Source organism: Cheilinus undulatus, linkage group 24 (assembly GCF_018320785.1).
Source record: "Cheilinus undulatus linkage group 24, ASM1832078v1, whole genome shotgun sequence".
Classification (NCBI taxonomy): Eukaryota; Metazoa; Chordata; class Actinopteri; order Labriformes; family Labridae; genus Cheilinus; species Cheilinus undulatus.
The window spans coordinates 550350-570336 of NC_054888.1; the positions used below are offsets into that span (position 1 = coordinate 550350).

General features: G+C 38.3%; 1 protein-coding gene across 1 annotated transcript in view; it reads right to left on the bottom strand.

The window, feature by feature from the left end:
- Nucleotides 1-2265: 2265 nt before the first annotated feature.
- The window catches only part of LOC121506507 (xanthine dehydrogenase/oxidase-like), a 41138-nt gene continuing 23416 nt past the window's right edge, over nucleotides 2266-19987 (bottom strand). Inside the window, exons 6-19 of the mRNA XM_041782350.1 lie at nucleotides 14565-14626; nucleotides 13905-13997; nucleotides 13749-13829; nucleotides 12132-12276; nucleotides 11955-12047; nucleotides 10570-10721; nucleotides 5783-5876; nucleotides 5226-5335; nucleotides 4959-5143; nucleotides 4724-4886; nucleotides 3010-3099; nucleotides 2696-2865; nucleotides 2496-2622; nucleotides 2266-2415 (exon numbers count right to left, since the gene is read on the bottom strand). Of these exons, the coding sequence (XP_041638284.1) occupies nucleotides 2266-2415; nucleotides 2496-2622; nucleotides 2696-2865; nucleotides 3010-3099; nucleotides 4724-4886; nucleotides 4959-5143; nucleotides 5226-5335; nucleotides 5783-5876; nucleotides 10570-10721; nucleotides 11955-12047; nucleotides 12132-12276; nucleotides 13749-13829; nucleotides 13905-13997; nucleotides 14565-14626 (1715 nt within the window). The remainder of the gene's footprint in view (nucleotides 2416-2495; nucleotides 2623-2695; nucleotides 2866-3009; nucleotides 3100-4723; nucleotides 4887-4958; nucleotides 5144-5225; nucleotides 5336-5782; nucleotides 5877-10569; nucleotides 10722-11954; nucleotides 12048-12131; nucleotides 12277-13748; nucleotides 13830-13904; nucleotides 13998-14564; nucleotides 14627-19987) is intronic.

The following is a 19987-nucleotide window of genomic DNA, read 5'->3' on the forward strand; positions in this document are numbered from 1 at the left end:
GTAAACTCAGGTCAGGTGTTTCCAGGTAAATTCAAGTGTTTCCAGGTAAACTCAGGTGTGTCCAGGTAAACTCAGGTGTTTCCAGGTAAACTCAGGTGTGTCCAGGTAAACTCAGGTGTTTCCAGATGTAGTAAGGTGTTTCCAGGTAAACTCAGGTGTGTCCAGGTAAACTCAGGTGTTTCCAGGTAAACTCAGGTGTGTCCAGGTAAACTCAGGTGTTTCCAGATGTAGTCAGGTGTGTCCAGGTAAACTCAGGTGTTTCCAGATGTAGTCAGGTGTTTCCAGGTAAACTCAGGTGTGTCCAGGTAAACTCAGGTGTTTCCAGATGTAGTCAGGTGTTTCCAGGTAAACTCAGGTGTTTCCAGATGTAGTCAGGTGTTTCCAGGTAAACTCAGGTGTTTCCAGGTAAATTCAAGTGTTTCCAGGTAAACTCAGGTGTGTCCAGGTAAACTCAGGTGTTTCCAGGTAAACTCAGGTGTGTCCAGGTAAACTCAGGTGTTTCCAGATGTAGTAAGGTGTTTCCAGGTAAACTCAGGTGTGTCCAGGTAAACTCAGGTGTTTCCAGGTAAACTCAGGTGTGTCCAGGTAAACTCAGGTGTTTCCAGATGTAGTCAGGTGTGTCCAGGTAAACTCAGGTGTTTCCAGATGTAGTCAGGTGTTTCCAGGTAAACTCAGGTGTTTCCAGGTAAACTCAGGTGTGTCCAGGTAAACTCAGGTGTTTCCAGATGTAGTCAGGTGTGTCCAGGTAAACTCAGGTGTTTCCAGATGTAGTCAGGTGTTTCCAGGTAAACTCAGGTGTGTCCAGGTAAACTCAGGTGTTTCCAGATGTAGTCAGGTGTTTCCAGGTAAGCTCAGGTGTTTCCAGATGTAGTCAGGTGTTTCCAGGTAAACTCAGGTGTTTCCAGGTAAACTCAGGTGTGTCCAGGTAAACTCAGGTGTGTCCAGATGCAGTCAGGTGTGTCCAGGTGTACTCAGGTGTGTCCAGGTAAACTCAGGTGTGTCCAGGTAAATTCAAGTGTTTCCAGGTAAACTCAGGTGTGTCCAGGTAAACTCAGGTGTTTCCAGGTAAACTCAGGTGTTTCCAGGTAAACTCAGGTGTGTCCTGGTAAACTCAGGTGTTTCCATATGTAGTCAGGTGTTTCCAGGTAAACTCAGGTGTGTCCTGGTAAACTCAGGTGTTTCCATATGTAGTCAGGTGTTTCCAGGTAAACTCAGGTGTGTCCAGGTAAACTCAGGTGTTTCCAGATGTAGTAAGGTGTGTCCAGGTAAACTCAGGTGTTTCCAGATGTAGTCAGGTGTGTCCAGGTAAACTCAGGTGTTTCCAGGTAAACTCAGGTGTGTCCAGATAAACTCAGGTGTGTCCAGATAAACTCAGGTGTGTCCAGGTAAACTCAGGTGTTTCCAGGTAAATTCAGGTGTTTCCAGGTAAATTCAGGTGTTTCCAGGTAAACTCAGGTGTGTCCAGGTAAACTCAGGTGTTTCCAGGTAAACTCAGGTGTTTCCAGGTAAACTCAGGTGTGTCCAGGTAAACTCAGGTGTTTTCAGGTGTACTCAGGTGTTTTCAGGTAAATTCAGGTGTTTCCAGGCAAACTCAGGTGTGTCCAGGTAAACTCAGGTGTGTCCAGGTAAACTCTGGGGTGTCAATTTGTATTCAGGTGTGTTTTGCTGTATTCAGGTATGTCCAGGTAAACTCAGGTGTGTTCAGGTGTACTCAGCTGTGTTCAGGTGCACTCAGCTGTGTTCAGGTGTACTCAGGTGTGTTCTGGTGTACTCAGGTGTGTCCAGGTAACCTCAGGTGTTTTCAGGTGTACTCAGCTGTGTTCAGGTGTACACAGGTGTGTTCAGGTAAACTCAGGGGTTTCAATTTGTATTCAGGTGAGTTTTGTTGTATTCAGGTGTGTTCTGGTGTACTCAGGTGTGTCTAGGTGTGTTCAAGTGTGTCCAAGTGCATCCAGGTGTGTTCAGGTGTATCTGGGTGTATTACAGTTGTGTTCTAGTAAACTCAGGGGTGTCCAGGCATATTCATCGATTGTCTGGATGTGTTCAGGTGTGTTTGGGTATACTCAGGTGTGTTCAGGTGTATTAATGGTGTGTTCGGATGTGTTCAGGAGTGTTTGGGTGTAGTCAGGTGTGTTCAGGTGTGTTCAGGTGTGTCTAGGTGTATTAATGGTGTGTTCGGATGTATTCAGGTGTGTCTGGGTGTACTCAGGTGTGTTCAGGTGTGTCTAGGTGTACTCAGGTGTTTTCAGGTGTGCTCAAGTGTATTCAGGTGTGTCCAGGTGTTGCTGTTCTCACCTGGATGGTGACGATTGGCTGCAGCTCTTCATACTGGACTCTCACAGCTTTGGCAGCTCTCTGAGCGTGGAGCTGCGTGTCAGCCACCACAGCGCCAATGATGTGACCTACACAGGTAACCTGGAAAGAGACGGGACAACATCATCTCCCTGGTTCTGATCAAGCCACCTGATTGGTCGACTAGTCAAACATAAACACACCTGGCGGTCAGCTAGGACTGTCTCATCATATTCGATTGGCCCGGTGGCGTTGCTGCCGGGGATGTCCTCAGCGACGACAACGTCGATCACGCCGGGCATCCTCTGGGCAGCTGAGGTGTCTATGGAGCTGAGACAGACACCTGGTCAGACCAGAAAGGTGTGCTCACCTGTGTTTGTGTTTACAGGTGTGAGAGTCTTACAGGATGTTGGCGTGAGCCTTCGTGCTGGTGACCAGCGCCAGGTAAAGCTCGTTTTCATACAGCGGCACGTCATCGCAGTAAACTGCCTCACCCGTTGCCTGCTTCAGAGCAGACAGGTGCATCATGGGACGGCCCACTGTGTCATCCTGGCTCCGCCCCTCAGGGACAGCCTGAAGGTTTAAAGAGTTTGATTGGTTAGACCCTCAGAAAGATGCGGGGCCAATGTTTTACAGTAATTTTCATGTATGTGTTATAAAAATATCAATATTAATCTTTTACCTGTCGGCAGGCATAACCATGATAACCACACTTACCTGGTACACCTGAACACTGCTGGGGGTGTCTGGATGATACACGTCTGTAGCACTCAGACAGTCGGAGGAAACCTCTTCAACCACAACTCCCTGAGAATAAGGAAGAAAAGAATGTTACATTACAGCTGCTTAAAATATGGATCACTAAAATAACAGAAAAGAATGTTATATTAAACCTGTTTAAACTACGGATGACTAAAATAACAGAAAAGAATGTTATATTAAACCTGTTTAAACTACGGATGACTAAAATAACAGAAAAGAATGTTATATTAAACCTGTTTAAACTACGGATGACTAAAATAACAGAAAAGAATGTTATATTAAAGCTATTTTAAACATGATTACTAAGACAAGAGAAAAGAATGTTATTTTAAACCTGTTTTAACTGTGATGACTAAGATAACAGAAAAGAATGTTATATTAAACCTGTTTTTAAATATGATGACTAAAATAACAGAAAAGAATGTTATATTAAAGCTGTTTAAACTACGGATGACTAAAATAACAGAAAAGAATGTTATATTAAAGCTGTTTAAAATATGGATGACTAAAATAACAGAAAAGAATGTTATATTAAAGCTGTTTAAAATATGGATCACTAAAATAACAGAAAAGAATGTTATATTAAAGCTGTTTAAAATATGGATGACTAAAATAACAGAAAAGAATGTTATATTAAACCTGATTTAAATATGATGACTAAAATAAGAAAAAAAGAATGTTATATTAAACCAGTTTTAACTATGATTACTAAGATAAGAGAAAAGAATATTATATAAAACCTGTTTTAAATATGATTTCTAAAATAAGAGAAAAGAATGTTATTTTAAAGCTGTTTAACTATTATTACTAAGATAAGAGAAAAGAATTTTATATCAAAGATCACTGAAGTAACAGAAAAGAATGTATTAAAGCTTTTATTAACTAAGGATACTGAAAAAGAAAAGAATGTTATATTAAACCTGTTATAAACAAAGGAAACTGAAAAAGAAAATAATGTTATATTGAAGGCTGTTCAGGCTGGAAAGCCCTCCAATGAGGCTGAATTAAAAATATTCTGCAAAGAAGAGTGGGACAACATTCCTCCACAGGGATGACTCACTACCAGTTATCACTAAAACAAACAGAAAAGAATGTTATATCAAAGCTATACTAAACTGGGATCACTGAAATAAGGAAAAGAATATTCTCATAAAGCTTTTTTAAAACTATGGATCACTCAAATAACGGAAGAGAATGTTAAATTAAATCGGTTTGAACTATGGATCAGTGAATTAACAGAAAAGAATGTTATCTTATAGCTGTTATAAAGAATGGATTGCTGAAATTAGGAAAAGAATGAAATTGTCAAGCTATTTGAACTGTGGATCACTTAACAGAAAAAAATGCTATCTAAAAGCTGTTATAAACTAAAACCACTGAAATAATAGAAAAGAATGCTATGTTATATCTGTTTGAGCTATGGATCACTGAAATAAAGAAAAGAACATTATATTTAGGATGTTTACACTATGGATCACTTAAATAACAGAAAAGAATGTTACATTAAAGTAGTTAAACTATCTAATGCTGAAATAACAGAAAAGAATGTTGTAGAAATCTATCTAGAAAATGTGCAGTAGTACAGAGTACTGGCAGGAAGCTCCGCCTTTATCACCATGTCAATGACCTTTGAGCACCATCGAGCTTTCGCTCTGTCGTATTCTGTCACCTGTAGGTGGAGCTTTTGCAGCACTGTCAGGTAGAACTTGTAGAAGAGGCTGAGGGTCAAAGTTCGCCGGTATGTCACCATGCCACCTGGCACAGACGGGTCAAGGGTCATCTCCTCAGCCAGTGATGAGCAGGCATCCTGCAGAAGCTCCTCCCCCCAGTGCCTGATGACATCACAATTATTATATAATCTTGTCCACAGACTTTTATTTTGAAAAACCATCTCATGTTTTTACCTTCCCAGCAGCCCATTCGCCGTCTTTTTTGCCAGCACCGTGGTCGCCGCCATGCCGCCGTAGCTCAGCCTCAGGTCCTCGACCACATCGGTCCCAGGTGTGAAGGTGACATTCATTGCAGCGGTGACGATGCTGATGTCATCCTCGCGGCGAGGTGACTGCTTGAAGGCGGAGACAAACTGAGACTAAAGACAGAAAAACAGGAAAGTTACAGGAAACGGACCAATGACATCACTGGACAGGTGTTCCAGTCTGGCAGCGGTCTACCTTCTGACTGTAGGGGATCTCTATTGACACCAGGATCTCCTGTGGTCGCAGGATCGTCTTCCTGTAACCCGTGAAGAAACCATCATCCATCCGCACCACACGGACGCCATCTGAGGGTCAGAGGTCAAAGGTTAGAGGTCAGCGCCAAGGTCAAGAGCTTAGATTTGAGTTTACAGTTCTAACGAGAATAAAGAAAGCTCTTTATTTTTAGGTGAAATGGTGTGGCCTTCAGGTGCTGTGGGAGCTTATAAAACTTTTCAAAGATGCTGAATAAAGTCATTAACCCTTCTCTAGACAGGAAGTGACCCAGCAGCAGTCCAACAATGATGTGAACTTTAGACTCTATGGCGCCTGAACGCCTCCTGACTAACAGTGACCAGGACATGAACCTGATTTAACCACTGAGATCACCTGTAGCATATTTTAATGTCTGTGTCTTGAATCTTGTAAACTTTGGATTGTCAAACTTCCCTTTACGTCAGAATCTCCTTTTTAGGTGTAAATAAAGAAACCTTGGACCTTGAGCCTCATAAAGATCCAAGGTAAACAGCTGTTACCCTTGTCCATCAGAGTGAGTTTGCAGCCTGCTGCCATAAAAACCGGGTTCAGGTCTGATATGGGACTCGCTGTCATGATGTTTCCTCCAACTGCCTGAAAACAATAAAACAAAACCACAGATTACTTTACAGTCTTGTGCTTTAATGCCTTTATTCTTTAACTTTGTATGAAATATGGAGATAACCGTTCTAAGCATTTAAACAGATCTGAAGGCTGCTGAACCACCTAAACCTCCTCCTGGCTCAGTTTAATCAAAGTAACTAGGGGGCTCTTACTCAAAACAATAACAAAAGATTACTTCAGGGGAAGCAGGGAATCATGGGAGTGGGTCCCTTCTTCTACATACACCCATAAAAACAAACTGAACAGACCAAAGTTAAGACAAACAAGGGGATGAACAGAACATGCAGACCATATCAGAGCATAATCGTGGCCCATGACAGTTAACGGGACAAAACATGAACGTGATACAGCAACAGAACGGCAGCATCCAATAGCATTGAAAACCTCCAGCACTGCCACGGCAAGAATGCACATCAGTAGTAAAACTGAAGGATCTCCCTGGTTCAAATAACTTGTGTAAATATTGAGGTAATATCAGGGGTCAACTAAAAACATACTCAGATATAGTTTAGTATTTATATTTCAAGACAAAATAGGAGTTCTGACATTGATCTCAGAATTCTATTCTTACTTTGATCTCAGAATTCTGACTCTGATCTCAGAACTCTATTCTTACTTTGATCTCAGAATTCTGGCCTTGATCTCAGAATTCTGGCCTTGATCTCAGAATTCTATTCTTACTTTGATCTCAGAATTCTGGCCTTGACCTCAGAATTCTGGCCTTGATCTCAGAATTCTACTCTTACTTTGATCTCAGAATTCTGGCTTTGATCTCAGAATTCTATTCTTACTTTGATCTCAGAATTCTGACTCTGATCTCAGAATTCTGGCCTTGATCTCAGAATTCTATTCTTACTTTGATCTCAGAATTCTATTCTTACTTTGATCTCAGAATCTTCTTACTTTGATCTCAGAATTCTGGCCTTGATCTCAGAATTCTATTCTTACTTTGATCTCAGAATTCTGGACTTGATCTCAGAATTCTGGCCTTGATCTCAGAATTCGATTCTTACTTTGATCTCAGAATTCTGGCTTTGATCCCAGAATTCTGGCCTTGATCTCCGAATTCTATTCTTACTTTGATCTCAGAATTCTGGCCTTGATCTCAGAATTCCATTCTTACTTTGATCTAGGGCTGTCACAATATCAAATCTTTACTTCACGATTATCGTGGGCAAAAAATGTCACGATAATGATATTATCACGATATCAATTAAAATGTAAATAATAATGGGAAAATTAATCAAATTTGCCTTTAACTTTATTTATGTTGTGTTCCCTCTTTTGGCAGATGAATTACACTCAAAATACCTGCCTAAGGAGGTACTGCAGCTGTTGTGTCATTGTGGAGGGTCATATTTATTAAAAAATGCAGAAATATTATAGGTAAGGTTTTTATTTATTCTGTAGCATGTGCTTTTAAGCTTTTCAAAGTTAAAAAAAAACATCTGATTTGGGTTTTTTTCAGTTTGGCAACAAGAATGAAATTTCCATGTTGTGATCAGCAGGGTCAGTCTGTTTATCAAAATCCAAGATATTTCTTTTTACATTCATCAGTGATCAGAGATAACGTACTTTTACCAAAGTTAAAGATTCAGGGCTTTTGAGAAAACATTAGGGGCACAGACCCCACAAGCCCCCCCATGGCTCCTCCTCTGACTGACGAACTCTCCACCACACAAGATTTACATTATCATAATGCCAAAACAGTGTCAGAAAGGTAGGGTTATAAACACTTTTGGAAATAATTAATTACAGATATATTTCAAGAGCACCTGCAGCAGTTTTTAACCAGAATGATCCTGTTAGCTCTACTAAAAGAACTGAGTTAGATGGCTGCATTGGGATCAGGTCTGAATTTAATTTTTGCACTAAAATTGTTTAAGTTAGTAAACAAGGCACAGTCTAATTTCTTTAAATGCACACAGAAGCGTTAACGCTCCTCATAGCTGCAGACAGTATCAGCGTCTCCACTGCTCTGATGCGTGTCATGACGCACAGGAAGAGACTGGCACAGAGATACTGAGCCAACATGCTGTTATTTGAGGGGAAATTCCTTCTATCCATAAAAATTGGCCTCTTTTCATAAAGCATTTAATTTACGGACAAGGACAGGAACAGAGAGGCAAACAGAGTAAAAACGAACTCTCAGAGAGAGCTGATGGAGCGCTGCGCTCTTTGGCACTCGCAAACAATGACCAGAAAATAATTCCACCTACGGCTTAAAAAACAAAGGATGTAGTCTGTAGATATCACCCTGGTGTTACTCTTATCAATATCGCCCAGTTAATTAGTCCAGGCTGCCAGCTGCTGATGTTTTTGGAGCGTTATAGCTGACGAGGATGTGAGACTTTTCTTTTGTGCTTCATTCAGAGAGAAGACTTGGTTTAGAACAGTGAACAAACCTTATTTGTCAAGGGCAGTGCTTAAGTGAACGCAGTATTATAATTTCTTAACCTGAACACAGCTTCTGTCATTCTGTGCGTTACATGGAGGGTCAGACTTTAGGAGGAATTGGACACGCATGTTGTGCATGCAGGTGAGAGAGAGGGATGGCACACACCGCACCAGCAGGTGTTAATGATCAGGAAATCAGGGGGAATGGGCAGGTAGGGTGTTAGCTGTCCAACGCAGGGCTCTATCTCTACATCCTGTCCGTTAAGAGCTGTGTGATCGAGGAAAAAGAAAACGTGTGTTCTCTAAACATCTTGCTGGGCTCACAGTGTGCGTATGCCGGGGGTGCGCATGGAGGGGGAGAGAGAGAGAGAGCAGCGAAGTGAGGCTGGACGGTTTCAAAACGAGGGGCGCAGAGGTTAGAGGAGAGCAGGAGTTGAAGATCTGTAATATTGATGGGTTTATTAAAAATGTTCAGGGCTTGTGACGGCGCTGGAGTGGCACTGGATCATTTACACAATATTATCATATGCACATTTTTAACACAATATTGAAATTTTATTTTTTAATACCACGGTTATCGTCAGTACTGGTATACCGCGACAGCCCTAATTTGATCTCAGAATTCTTTTCTTTCTTTGATCTCAGAATTCTGGCTTTGATCTCAGAATTCTATTCTTACTTTGATCTCAGAATTCTATTCTTACTTTGATCTCAGAATTCTGGCTTTGATCTCAGAATTCTATTCTTACTTTGATCTCAGAATTCTATTCTTACTTTGATCTCAGAATTCTGGCTTTGATCTCAGAATTCTATTCTTACTTTGATCTCAGAATTCTGACTTTGATCTCAGAATTCTGGCTTTGATCTCAGAATTCTATTCTTACTTTGATCTCAGAATTCTGACTTTGATCTCAGAATTCTATTCTTACTTTGATCTCAGAATTCTGACTTTGATCTCAGAATTCTGGCTTTGATCTCAGAATTCTATTCTTACTTTGATCTCAGAATTCTGACTTTGATCTCAGAATTCTATTCTTACTTTGATCTCAGAATTCTTACTCTGATCTCAGAGTTCTGACTTTGATCTCAGAATTCTGGCTTTGATCTCAGAATTCTATTCTTACTTTGATCTCAGAATTCTGGCCTTGATCTCAGAATTCTGGCCTTGATCTCAGAATTCTACTCTTACTTTGATCTCAGAATTCTTACTCTGATCTCAGAGTTCTGACTTTGATCTCAGAATTCTGGCTTTGATCTCAGAATTCTATTCTTACTTTGATCTCAGAATTCTATTCTTACTTTGATCTCAGAATTCTGGCCTTGATCTCAGAATTCTACTCTTACTTTGATCTCAGAATTCTATTCTTACTTTGATCTCAGAATTCTTACTTTGATCTCAGAATTCTGGCCTTGATCTCAGAATTCTACTCTTACTTTGATCTCAGAATTCTTACTCTGATCTCAGAGTTCTGACTTTGATCTCAGAATTCTGGCTTTGATCTCAGAATTCTATTCTTACTTTGATCTCAGAATTCTATTCTTACTTTGATCTCAGAATTCTATTCTTACTTTGATCTCAGAATTCTGGCCTTGATCTCAGAATTCTACTCTTACTTTGATCTCAGAATTCTTACTCTGATCTCAGAGTTCTGACTTTGATCTCAGAATTCTGGCTTTGATCTCAGAAATGTAACTTTGATCTCAGAACTCTGATTTTGATCTTAGACCCACCGCCCCAGACTATGAAAAAGAGTCTGTATCATGTGTTTTTTTCTTTTACAGTGGCCTTAATCCTCATCTCCTCATCTTAAGTGATTAATCATAACATTTCAGTTCAAAATCTCCAGGGTTTTCTATTTAACTTTTGTAGAATACAAACAGAAGTACTTTATTCTATCCATCTATTTTTTTCTATTTCCTGAAATTACTAAATTTCCCAGGCACCCTGAACTACTCACTGGCTATGTGTTTTCTCAGGCTTTCTTAGATATCAACGGTTTATTTCCTTGATTTACACACCATCACTCTATACCCTTCTCTTTAGCTGAGATTATTCCTGCATCCCTGAACTCTTTACTCCACTTAAACTCAGTCTTCTTTTATTCCTAAACTACCCATCATGCCAGGTGGACTCTGAACGCCCAGGCCTTTTAAACCGGATGCTGTGTTGATTCTGTGCAGGGAGCTTTGAAATGAATGCAATTGGTAAGTCTCACCGTTCAGCTGTTAGTGCCTCTCTTAACAGATAAAACATGAATCTACTCACGGCTACATTACGGATCTGCAGCCCAGCGAACCAGCGCAGTTGTTCGAGGATGGCGTGAAAGACTTCCGTCTGATGAGGAGGAAGAGTCTGGACTGCCTGCTTCATCACCGATCCTATGAGGCTGAGCGTGCACGCTGCACCGAAAACAATGCCTGAACACAGAGAAATACATGCAATCAAAACAGTTCAGATTTCAGATACTATATAATCCAACAATTTTTAAAGTTTCAAACCAAAGAGACAGAGGGAAATTACTTTAAACATGTAATATTCAGACTTCTACCTGTCTGGTGGCTGCATTGAACTGCTACGGTGTGAATGAAGAAAGACAGGGATGGTTGCTATCCTGCTTTTATCAGAGACTTGGTTTGGAAGAAATGGAGGGAAATAACTGCCAACAACCCCAGCGTCACCAACATTCTGTCCTCTGTCCTGTAAAAAGCTTTGATGACGTCAACTTTAAAGGCAGAGTATGGAATGTTTAAAAAGCTTTGATGACGTCAACTTTAAAGGCAGAGTATGGAATGTTTAAAAAGCTTTGATGACGTCAACTTTAAAGGCAGAGTATGGAATGTTTAAAAAGCTTTGATGACGTCAACTTTAAAGGCAGAGTATGGAATGTTTAAAAAGCTTTGATGACGTCAACTTTAAAGGCAGAGTATGGAATGTTTAAAAAGCTTTGATGACGTCAACTTTAAAGGCAGAGGATGGAATGTTTAAAAGCTTTGATGACGTCAACTTTAAAGGCAGAGTATGGAATGTTTAAAAGCTTTGATGACGTCAACTTTAAAGGCAGAGTATGGAATGTTTAAAAGCTTTGATGACGTCAACTTTAAAGGCAGAGTATGGAATGTTTAAAAAGCTTTGATGACGTCAACTTTAAAGGCAGAGTATGGAATGTTTAAAAAGCTTTGATGACGTCAACTTTAAAGGCAGAGGATGGAATGTTTAGAAACTTTGATGACATCAACTTCAAAGGCAGAGGATGGAATGTTTAAAAAGCTTTGATAAAATAGTTTTCAAAGGCAGAGGATGGAATGTTTGGTAAGGACGATATTTTCTTCAAAGTCAGAGGATGGAATGTTGGTGAAGCAGGGGTAATCAGCGGCTTTTTCCCTCCATTTTTGCCAAATAGTGGGTGGAACCGTGAAGAAAACCCTCACCAGTTCCACCCACTTTTCCAAAAGTAATAATAATAATGACTGGTGATCCTTTCAGCCTAAAAGCACATGATGAGCTGTTTGTTCTTGAACTAGCTGTTCGCAGTTTGACAAACTGAATCACGGGCACCAGTCAGCCGGTCTCATTCGGACTCCAATGGCTTAAACTGTCCCAGGCTTTTAGCTGGTCTGAACTGGGCTTTCAACTCTAGTATGAGTACTCACCGTGGTCTGTATGCGTTACTTGGTTCAGGTCAGGGATGAACGCTGGAGCCAAGATGACCGGGTACACCATGTTCTTAAACTTCACCTCAATACCTACAAACAGACCAATCAAAATAAACAAAACAGGTACTAATCAACAGATTATTTAGCATATGCATGTATGGAAGGCTTACTCACCCACTTCAGTGTTTCCCACCACCACTCGGGCATCAGGATGCTCCCATTTTAGGCGTACGAGTTCTTCCAGACTGTCAGGTTGAAGCCACACTGTCCGGTCACCACGGAAACACAGCGAGCCCGGCCTGTGGTTTTTAATGAGAGACTGAGAGAGGAACAGAAAGGAAGATGAGGAGTCAAAGGTCACACCAGTACATCGGTCACACTTTACAGCAGTAAATCAGTCACACTTTACAGCAGTATATCAGTCACACTTTACAGCAGTATATCAGTCACACTTTACAGCGGAATATTCATCACACTTTACAGCAGAATATTCGTCACACTTTACAGTGGTAAATTGGTCACACTTTACTGCAGTATATCTGTCACACTTTACAGCAGAATATTCGTCACACTTTACAGCAGAATATTCGTCACACTTTACAGTGGTAAATTGGTCACACTTTACTGCAGTATATATCTGTTACACTTTACAGCAGTATATCAGCCACACTTTACAGCAGTATATCAGTCACACTTTACAGCAGTATATCAGCCACACTTTAAAGCGGTATATCTGTCACACTTTACAGCGGTATATCTGTCACACTTTACAGCGGTATATCTGTTACACTTTACAGCAGTATATCTGTCACACTTTACAGCAGTATATCAGCCACACTTTAAAGCGGAATATCTGTCACACTTAACAGCGGTATATCTGTCACACTTTACAGCAGTATATCTGTCACACTTTACATCAGTATATATCTGTCACATTTTACAGCAGTATATCCATCACACTTTACAGCAGTATATCCATCACACTTTACTGCATTATATATCCGTCACACTTTACTGCAGTATATATCTGTCACACTTTACAGCAGTATATCCGTCAGACTTTACAGCAGTATATCCGTCACACTTTACAGCAGTATATATCTGTCACACTTTACAGCAGTATATCCATCACACTTTACAGCGGTATATTGATCACACTTTACAGTGGTATATTGGTCACACTTTACAGCAGTATATCAGCCACACTTTACAGCCGTATATCTGTCACACTTTACAGCAGTATATCTGTCACACTTTACAGCAGTATATCTGTCACACTTTACTGCAGTATGTATCTGTCACACTTTACAGTAGTATATCTGTCACACTTTACAGCAGTATATCTGTCACACTTTACATCAGTATATATCTGTCACATTTTACAGCAGTATATATCTGTCACACTTTACAGCAGTATATCCATCACACTTTAGAGCGGTATATTGATCACACTTTACAGCGGTATATTGGTCACACTTTACAGCAGTTTATCCATCACACTTTACAGCGGTATATTGGTCACACTTTACAGCAGTTTATCCATCACACTTTACAGCGGTATATTGGTCACACTTTACAGCAGTTTATCCATCACACTTTACAGCGGTATATCAGTCATGTGTTATAGCAACATATCAGTCATGCTTTTCAGTGATGTTCCGGTCCCGTTTAATGGCCCTATATTGGTCACACTGGTACAGAGGATGCAGCCATCTTTTGGATGAAGATGTATGTACTAGAAATCAATTCATACACTGGATTTTATCACTGGAGCTTTATTGTGTAGCTTACCATGAGTTCGGGGGGAAAGATGACTTCCTGTGTGGGGTCAAAGGGAGTGAAGTCTGCTGGGTTAAACAGTGACGTGGCTTCCTGCACATAAACCCAGTTTACAGTCAGAAATATTCAACAGTCTGATTTAAACACTTCAGTCTCAGTAAGACTTACATCGCTGTCTTCTTTGGAGGTCTTCTCTGCTGCATTCCCATTGGTCATACAGCAGCCGTTCTCCCGCCCTCTGCCACCACAGCATCCACCCTCCTGGAGGAAGAACACACCAGGAGACAGTCAGCATTCTGGACTTTGAATGTTGTTATGTGGAATTGGCATGAGAGGAAGATTCAGAAACTTCACAGAGACAAGAGGACTGGGGTTCTCTCTCAAGAATTTGCTTTGTAGCAGCTGTGGTCATTGACAAATGCATAGGCCAAAGACAAAGAATGCACACATTGACAGTCATTTATACACTTGACGCCCAATCCAGGGAGGCACCCAATGTGACCACTTCAGTTCCATAAAAGTACATTCCTTGACCACTATTTCTGGTAGGCTGCCAACTAAACCAAACGTAACTTTGTTACATCATTCCATTATAAAACACAATATCTTCTCACTAACAAATGTCATGTTAGAGCTAGACCATGAAGCTTAAAGGACAATCTGGTTAATCTGGAATTTTCTGGGCTGATAAGAAACTTCAACAAAGTTTTGTTCCTGTCCTGTGGTTGAAGATGAATTATTTTCCTCGATCATGATCTGCAGAAACATGCTAACAAATGAAAGTCTGATTTTCTACTCTGTTACCTGGAGAACATGTTGGTGTCTTACCACAGTGAAAGTCTTGTATCCCTCCAATATGGGTCTGTATCCAGTACAACGACACAGATTTCCTGATTAAAAAAAAAAGACAATCGTCATCACTGTAGTAAGGACAAACAGAATTAAATTTTTTACATTTCAAAAAGGAGCTTCTGTCATCTCTAGATCAAGTTTATCTCTCTTAATTTCATTACAAGATCAAAGTCACAGTTAAAAGATCAAAGTCAGAATTCAGAGGTCAAAGTCAGAATACTGAGATCAAAGTCAGAATTATGAGATCAAAGTCACAATTCTAAGATCAAAGTCAGAATTCTGAGATCAAAGTCACAATTCTAAGATCAAAGTCAGAATTCTGAGATCTAAGTCACAATTCTAAGATCACTGTCAGAATTATGAGATCAAAGTCAGAATTATGAGATCAAGGTCACAATTCAGAGATCAAAGTCAGAATTTAGAGATCAAAGTCAGAATTCTGAGATCAAAGTCAGAATTCTAAGATCAAAGTCAGAATTCTGAGATCAAAGTCAGAATTCTGAGATCAAAGTCAGAATTATGAGATCAAAGTCAGAATTCTAAGACCAAATTTAGAATTCTGAGTTCAAAGTCACAATTCTAAGATCAAAGTCACAATTCTCAGATCAAAGTCACAATTCTGAGATCAAAGTCACAATTCTAAGATCAAAGTCACAATTCTGAGATCAAAGTCACAATTCTAAGATCAAAGTCAGAATATAGAGATCAAAATCAGAATTCTGAGATCAAAGTCACAATTCTAAGATCAAAGTCAGAATTCTGAGATCAAAGTCAGAATTCTAAGATCAAAGTCAGAATTCTGAGATCAAAGTCAGAATTATGAGATCAAAGTCACAATTCTAAGATTAAAGTCAAAATTCTGAGATTAAAGTCAGAATTCTAAGATCAAAGTCACAATTCTAAGATCAAAGTCAGAATTCTAAGATCAAAGTCACAATTCTAAGATCAAAGTCAGAATTATGAGATGGAAGTCAGAATTCTAAGATCAAAGTCAGAATTCTGAGATCAAAGTCACAATTCTAAGATCAAGTCAGAATTCTGAGATCAAAGTCACAATTCTGAGATCAAAGTCAGAATTATGAGATGGAAGTCAGAATTCTAAGATCAAAGTCAGAATTCTAAGATCAAAGTCAGAATTCTGAGATCAAAGTCACAATTCTAAGATCAAAGTCAGAATTATGAGATGGAAGTCAGAATTCTAAGATCAAAGTCAGAATTCTGAGATCAAAGTCACAATTCTAAGATCAAGTCAGAATTCTGAGATCAAAGTCACAATTCTAAGATCAAAGTCACAATTATGAGATGGAAGTCAGAATTCTAAGATCAAAGTCAAAATTATGAGATCAAAGTCACAATTCTAAGACCAAAGTCAGAATTATGAGATGGAAGTCAGAATTCTAAGATCAAAGTCAGAATTCTGAGATCAAAGTCACAATTCTAAGATCAAAGTCAGAATTATGAGATGGAAGTCAGAATTCTAAGATCAAAGTCAGAATTCTGAGATCAAAGTCACAATTCTAAGATCAAGTCAGAGTTCTGAGATCAAAGTCACAATTCTAAGATCAATGCAGAATTATGAGATGGAAGTCAGAATTATAAGATCAAAGTCAGAATTATGAGATCAAAGTCACAATTCTAAGACCAAAGTCAGAATTATGAGATGGAAGTCAGAATTCTAAGATCAAAGTCAGAATTCTGAGATCAAAGTCACAATTCTAAGATCAAAGTCAGAATTATGAGATGGAAGTCAGAATTCTAAGATCAAAGTCAGAATTCTGAGATCAAAGTCACAATTCTAAGATCAAGTCAGAGTTCTGAGATCAAAGTCACAATTCTAAGATCAAGTCAGAATTATGAGATCAAAGTCACTATTCTGAGATCAAAGTCAGAATTCTAAGATTAAAGTCAGAATTCAGAGACCAAAGTCAGAATTCTAAGATCAAAGTTAGAATTCAGAGACCAAAGTCAGAATTATAAGATCAAAGTCACAATTCTGAGATCGAAGTCAGAATTATAAGATCAAAGTCACAATTCTAAGCTCAAAGTCAGAATTCTGAGATCAAAGTCAGAATTCTAAGATCAAAGTCAGAATTCTGAGATCAAAGTCACAATTCTAAGATCAAGTCAGAATTCTGAGATCAAAGTCACAATTCTAAGATCAAGTCAGAATTATGAGATCAAAGTCACTATTCTGAGATCAAAGTCATAATTCAGAGATCAAAGTCAGAATTCAGAGACCAAAGTCAGAATTCTAAGATCAAAGTTAGAATTCAGAGACCAAAGTCAGAATTATAAGATCAAAGTCACAATTCTAAGCTCAAAGTCAGAATTCTGAGATCAAAATCAGAATTCTAAGATCAAAGTCAGAATTCTGAGATCAAAGTCACAATTCTAAGATCAAGTCAGAATTCTGAGATCAAAGTCACAATTCTAAGATCAAGTCAGAATTATGAGATCAAAGTCACTATTCTGAGATCAAAGTCATAATTCAGAGACCAAAGTCAGAATTATAAAATCAAAGTCACAATTCTAAGATCAAAGTCAGAATTATGAGATGGAAGTCAGAATTCTAAGATCAAAGTCAGAATTCTGAGATCAAAGTCACAATTCTAAGATCAAGTCAGAGTTCTGAGATCAAAGTCACAATTCTAAGATCAAGTCAGAATTATGAGATCAAAGTCACTATTCTGAGATCAAAGTCAGAATTCTAAGATTAAAGTCAGAATTCAGAGACCAAAGTCAGAATTCTAAGATCAAAGTTAGAATTCAGAGACCAAAGTCAGAATTATAAGATCAAAGTCACAATTCTGAGATCGAAGTCAGAATTATAAGATCAAAGTCACAATTCTAAGCTCAAAGTCAGAATTCTGAGATCAAAGTCAGAATTCTAAGATCAAAGTCAGAATTCTGAGATCAAAGTCACAATTCTAAGATCAAGTCAGAATTCTGAGATCAAAGTCACAATTCTAAGATCAAGTCAGAATTATGAGATCAAAGTCACTATTCTGAGATCAAAGTCATAATTCAGAGATCAAAGTCAGAATTCAGAGACCAAAGTCAGAATTCTGAGATCAAAGTCACAATTCTAAGATCAAGTCAGAATTCTGAGATCAAAGTCACAATTCTAAGATCAAAGTCACAATTATGAGATGGAAGTCAGAATTCTAAGATCAAAGTCAAAATTATGAGATCAAAGTCACAATTCTAAGACCAAAGTCAGAATTATGAGATGGAAGTCAGAATTCTAAGATCAAGTCAGAATTCTGAGATCAAAGTCACAATTCTAAGATCAAAGTCACAATTATGAGATCAAAGTCACTATTCTGAGATCAAAGTCATAATTCAGAGATCAAAGTCAGAATTCAGAGACCAAAGTCACTATTCTGAGATCAAAGTCATAATTCAGAGATCAAAGTCAGAATTCAGAGACCAAAGTCAGAATTCTGAGATCAAAGTCACAATTCTAAGATCAAGTCAGAATTCTGAGATCAAAGTCACAATTCTAAGATCAAAGTCACAATTATGAGATGGAAGTCAGAATTCTAAGATCAAAGTCAAAATTATGAGATCAAAGTCACAATTCTAAGACCAAAGTCAGAATTATGAGATGGAAGTCAGAATTCTAAGATCAAAGTCAGAATTCTGAGATCAAAGTCACAATTCTAAGATCAAAGTCAGAATTATGAGATGGAAGTCAGAATTCTAAGATCAAAGTCAGAATTCTGAGATCAAAGTCACAATTCTAAGATCAAGTCAGAATTCTGAGATCAAAGTCACAATTCTAAGATCAAAGTCACAATTATGAGATGGAAGTCAGAATTCTAAGATCAAAGTCAAAATTATGAGATCAAAGTCACAATTCTAAGACCAAAGTCAGAATTATGAGATGGAAGTCAGAATTCTAAGATCAAAGTCAGAATTCTGAGATCAAAGTCACAATTCTAAGATCAAAGTCAGAATTATGAGATGGAAGTCAGAATTCTAAGATCAAAGTCAGAATTCTGAGATCAAAGTCACAATTCTAAGATCAAGTCAGAGTTCTGAGATCAAAGTCACAATTCTAAGATCAATGCAGAATTATGAGATGGAAGTCAGAATTATAAGATCAAAGTCAGAATTATGAGATCAAAGTCACAATTCTAAGACCAAAGTCAGAATTATGAGATGGAAGTCAGAATTCTAAGATCAAAGTCAGAATTCTGAGATCAAAGTCACAATTCTAAGATCAAAGTCAGAATTATGAGATGGAAGTCAGAATTCTAAGATCAAAGTCAGAATTCTGAGATCAAAGTCACAATTCTAAGATCAAGTCAGAGTTCTGAGATCAAAGTCACAATTCTAAGATCAAGTCAGAATTATGAGATCAAAGTCACTATTCTGAGATCAAAGTCAGAATTCTAAGATTAAAGTCAGAATTCAGAGACCAAAGTCAGAATTCTAAGATCAAAGTTAGAATTCAGAGACCAAAGTCAGAATTATAAGATCAAAGTCACAATTCTGAGATCGAAGTCAGAATTATAAGATCAAAGTCACAATTCTAAGCTCAAAGTCAGAATTCTGAGATCAAAGTCAGAATTCTAAGATCAAAGTCAGAATTCTGAGATCAAAGTCACAATTCTAAGATCAAGTCAGAATTCTGAGATCAAAGTCACAATTCTAAGATCAAGTCAGAATTATGAGATCAAAGTCACTATTCTGAGATCAAAGTCATAATTCAGAGATCAAAGTCAGAATTCAGAGACCAAAGTCAGAATTCTAAGATCAAAGTTAGAATTCAGAGACCAAAGTCAGAATTATAAGATCAAAGTCACAATTCTAAGCTCAAAGTCAGAATTCTGAGATCAAAATCAGAATTCTAAGATCAAAGTCAGTATTCAGAGATGAAAGTCAGATTTATACAATCAAAGTCAGTATTCAGAGATGAAAGTCAGAATTATAAGATCAGAGTCAGTATTCAGAGATCCAAGTCAGAATTATAAGATCAAAGTCAGAATTCAGAGACCAAAGTCAGAATTATAAAATCAAAGTCACAATTCTAAGATCAAAGTCAGAATTATGAGATGGAAGTCAGAATTCTAAGATCAAAGTCAGAATTCTGAGATCAAAGTCACAATTCTAAGATCAAGTCAGAGTTCTGAGATCAAAGTCACAATTCTAAGATCAAGACAGAATTATGACATCAAAGTCACTATTCTGAGATCAAAGTCAGAATTCTAAGATTAAAGTCAGAATTCAGAGACCAAAGTCAGAATTCTAAGATCAAAGTTAGAATTCAGAGACCAAAGTCAGAATTATAAGATCAAAGTCACAATTCTGAGATCGAAGTCAGAATTATAAGATCAAAGTCACAATTCTAAGCTCAAAGTCAGAATTCTGAGATCAAAGTCAGAATTCTAAGA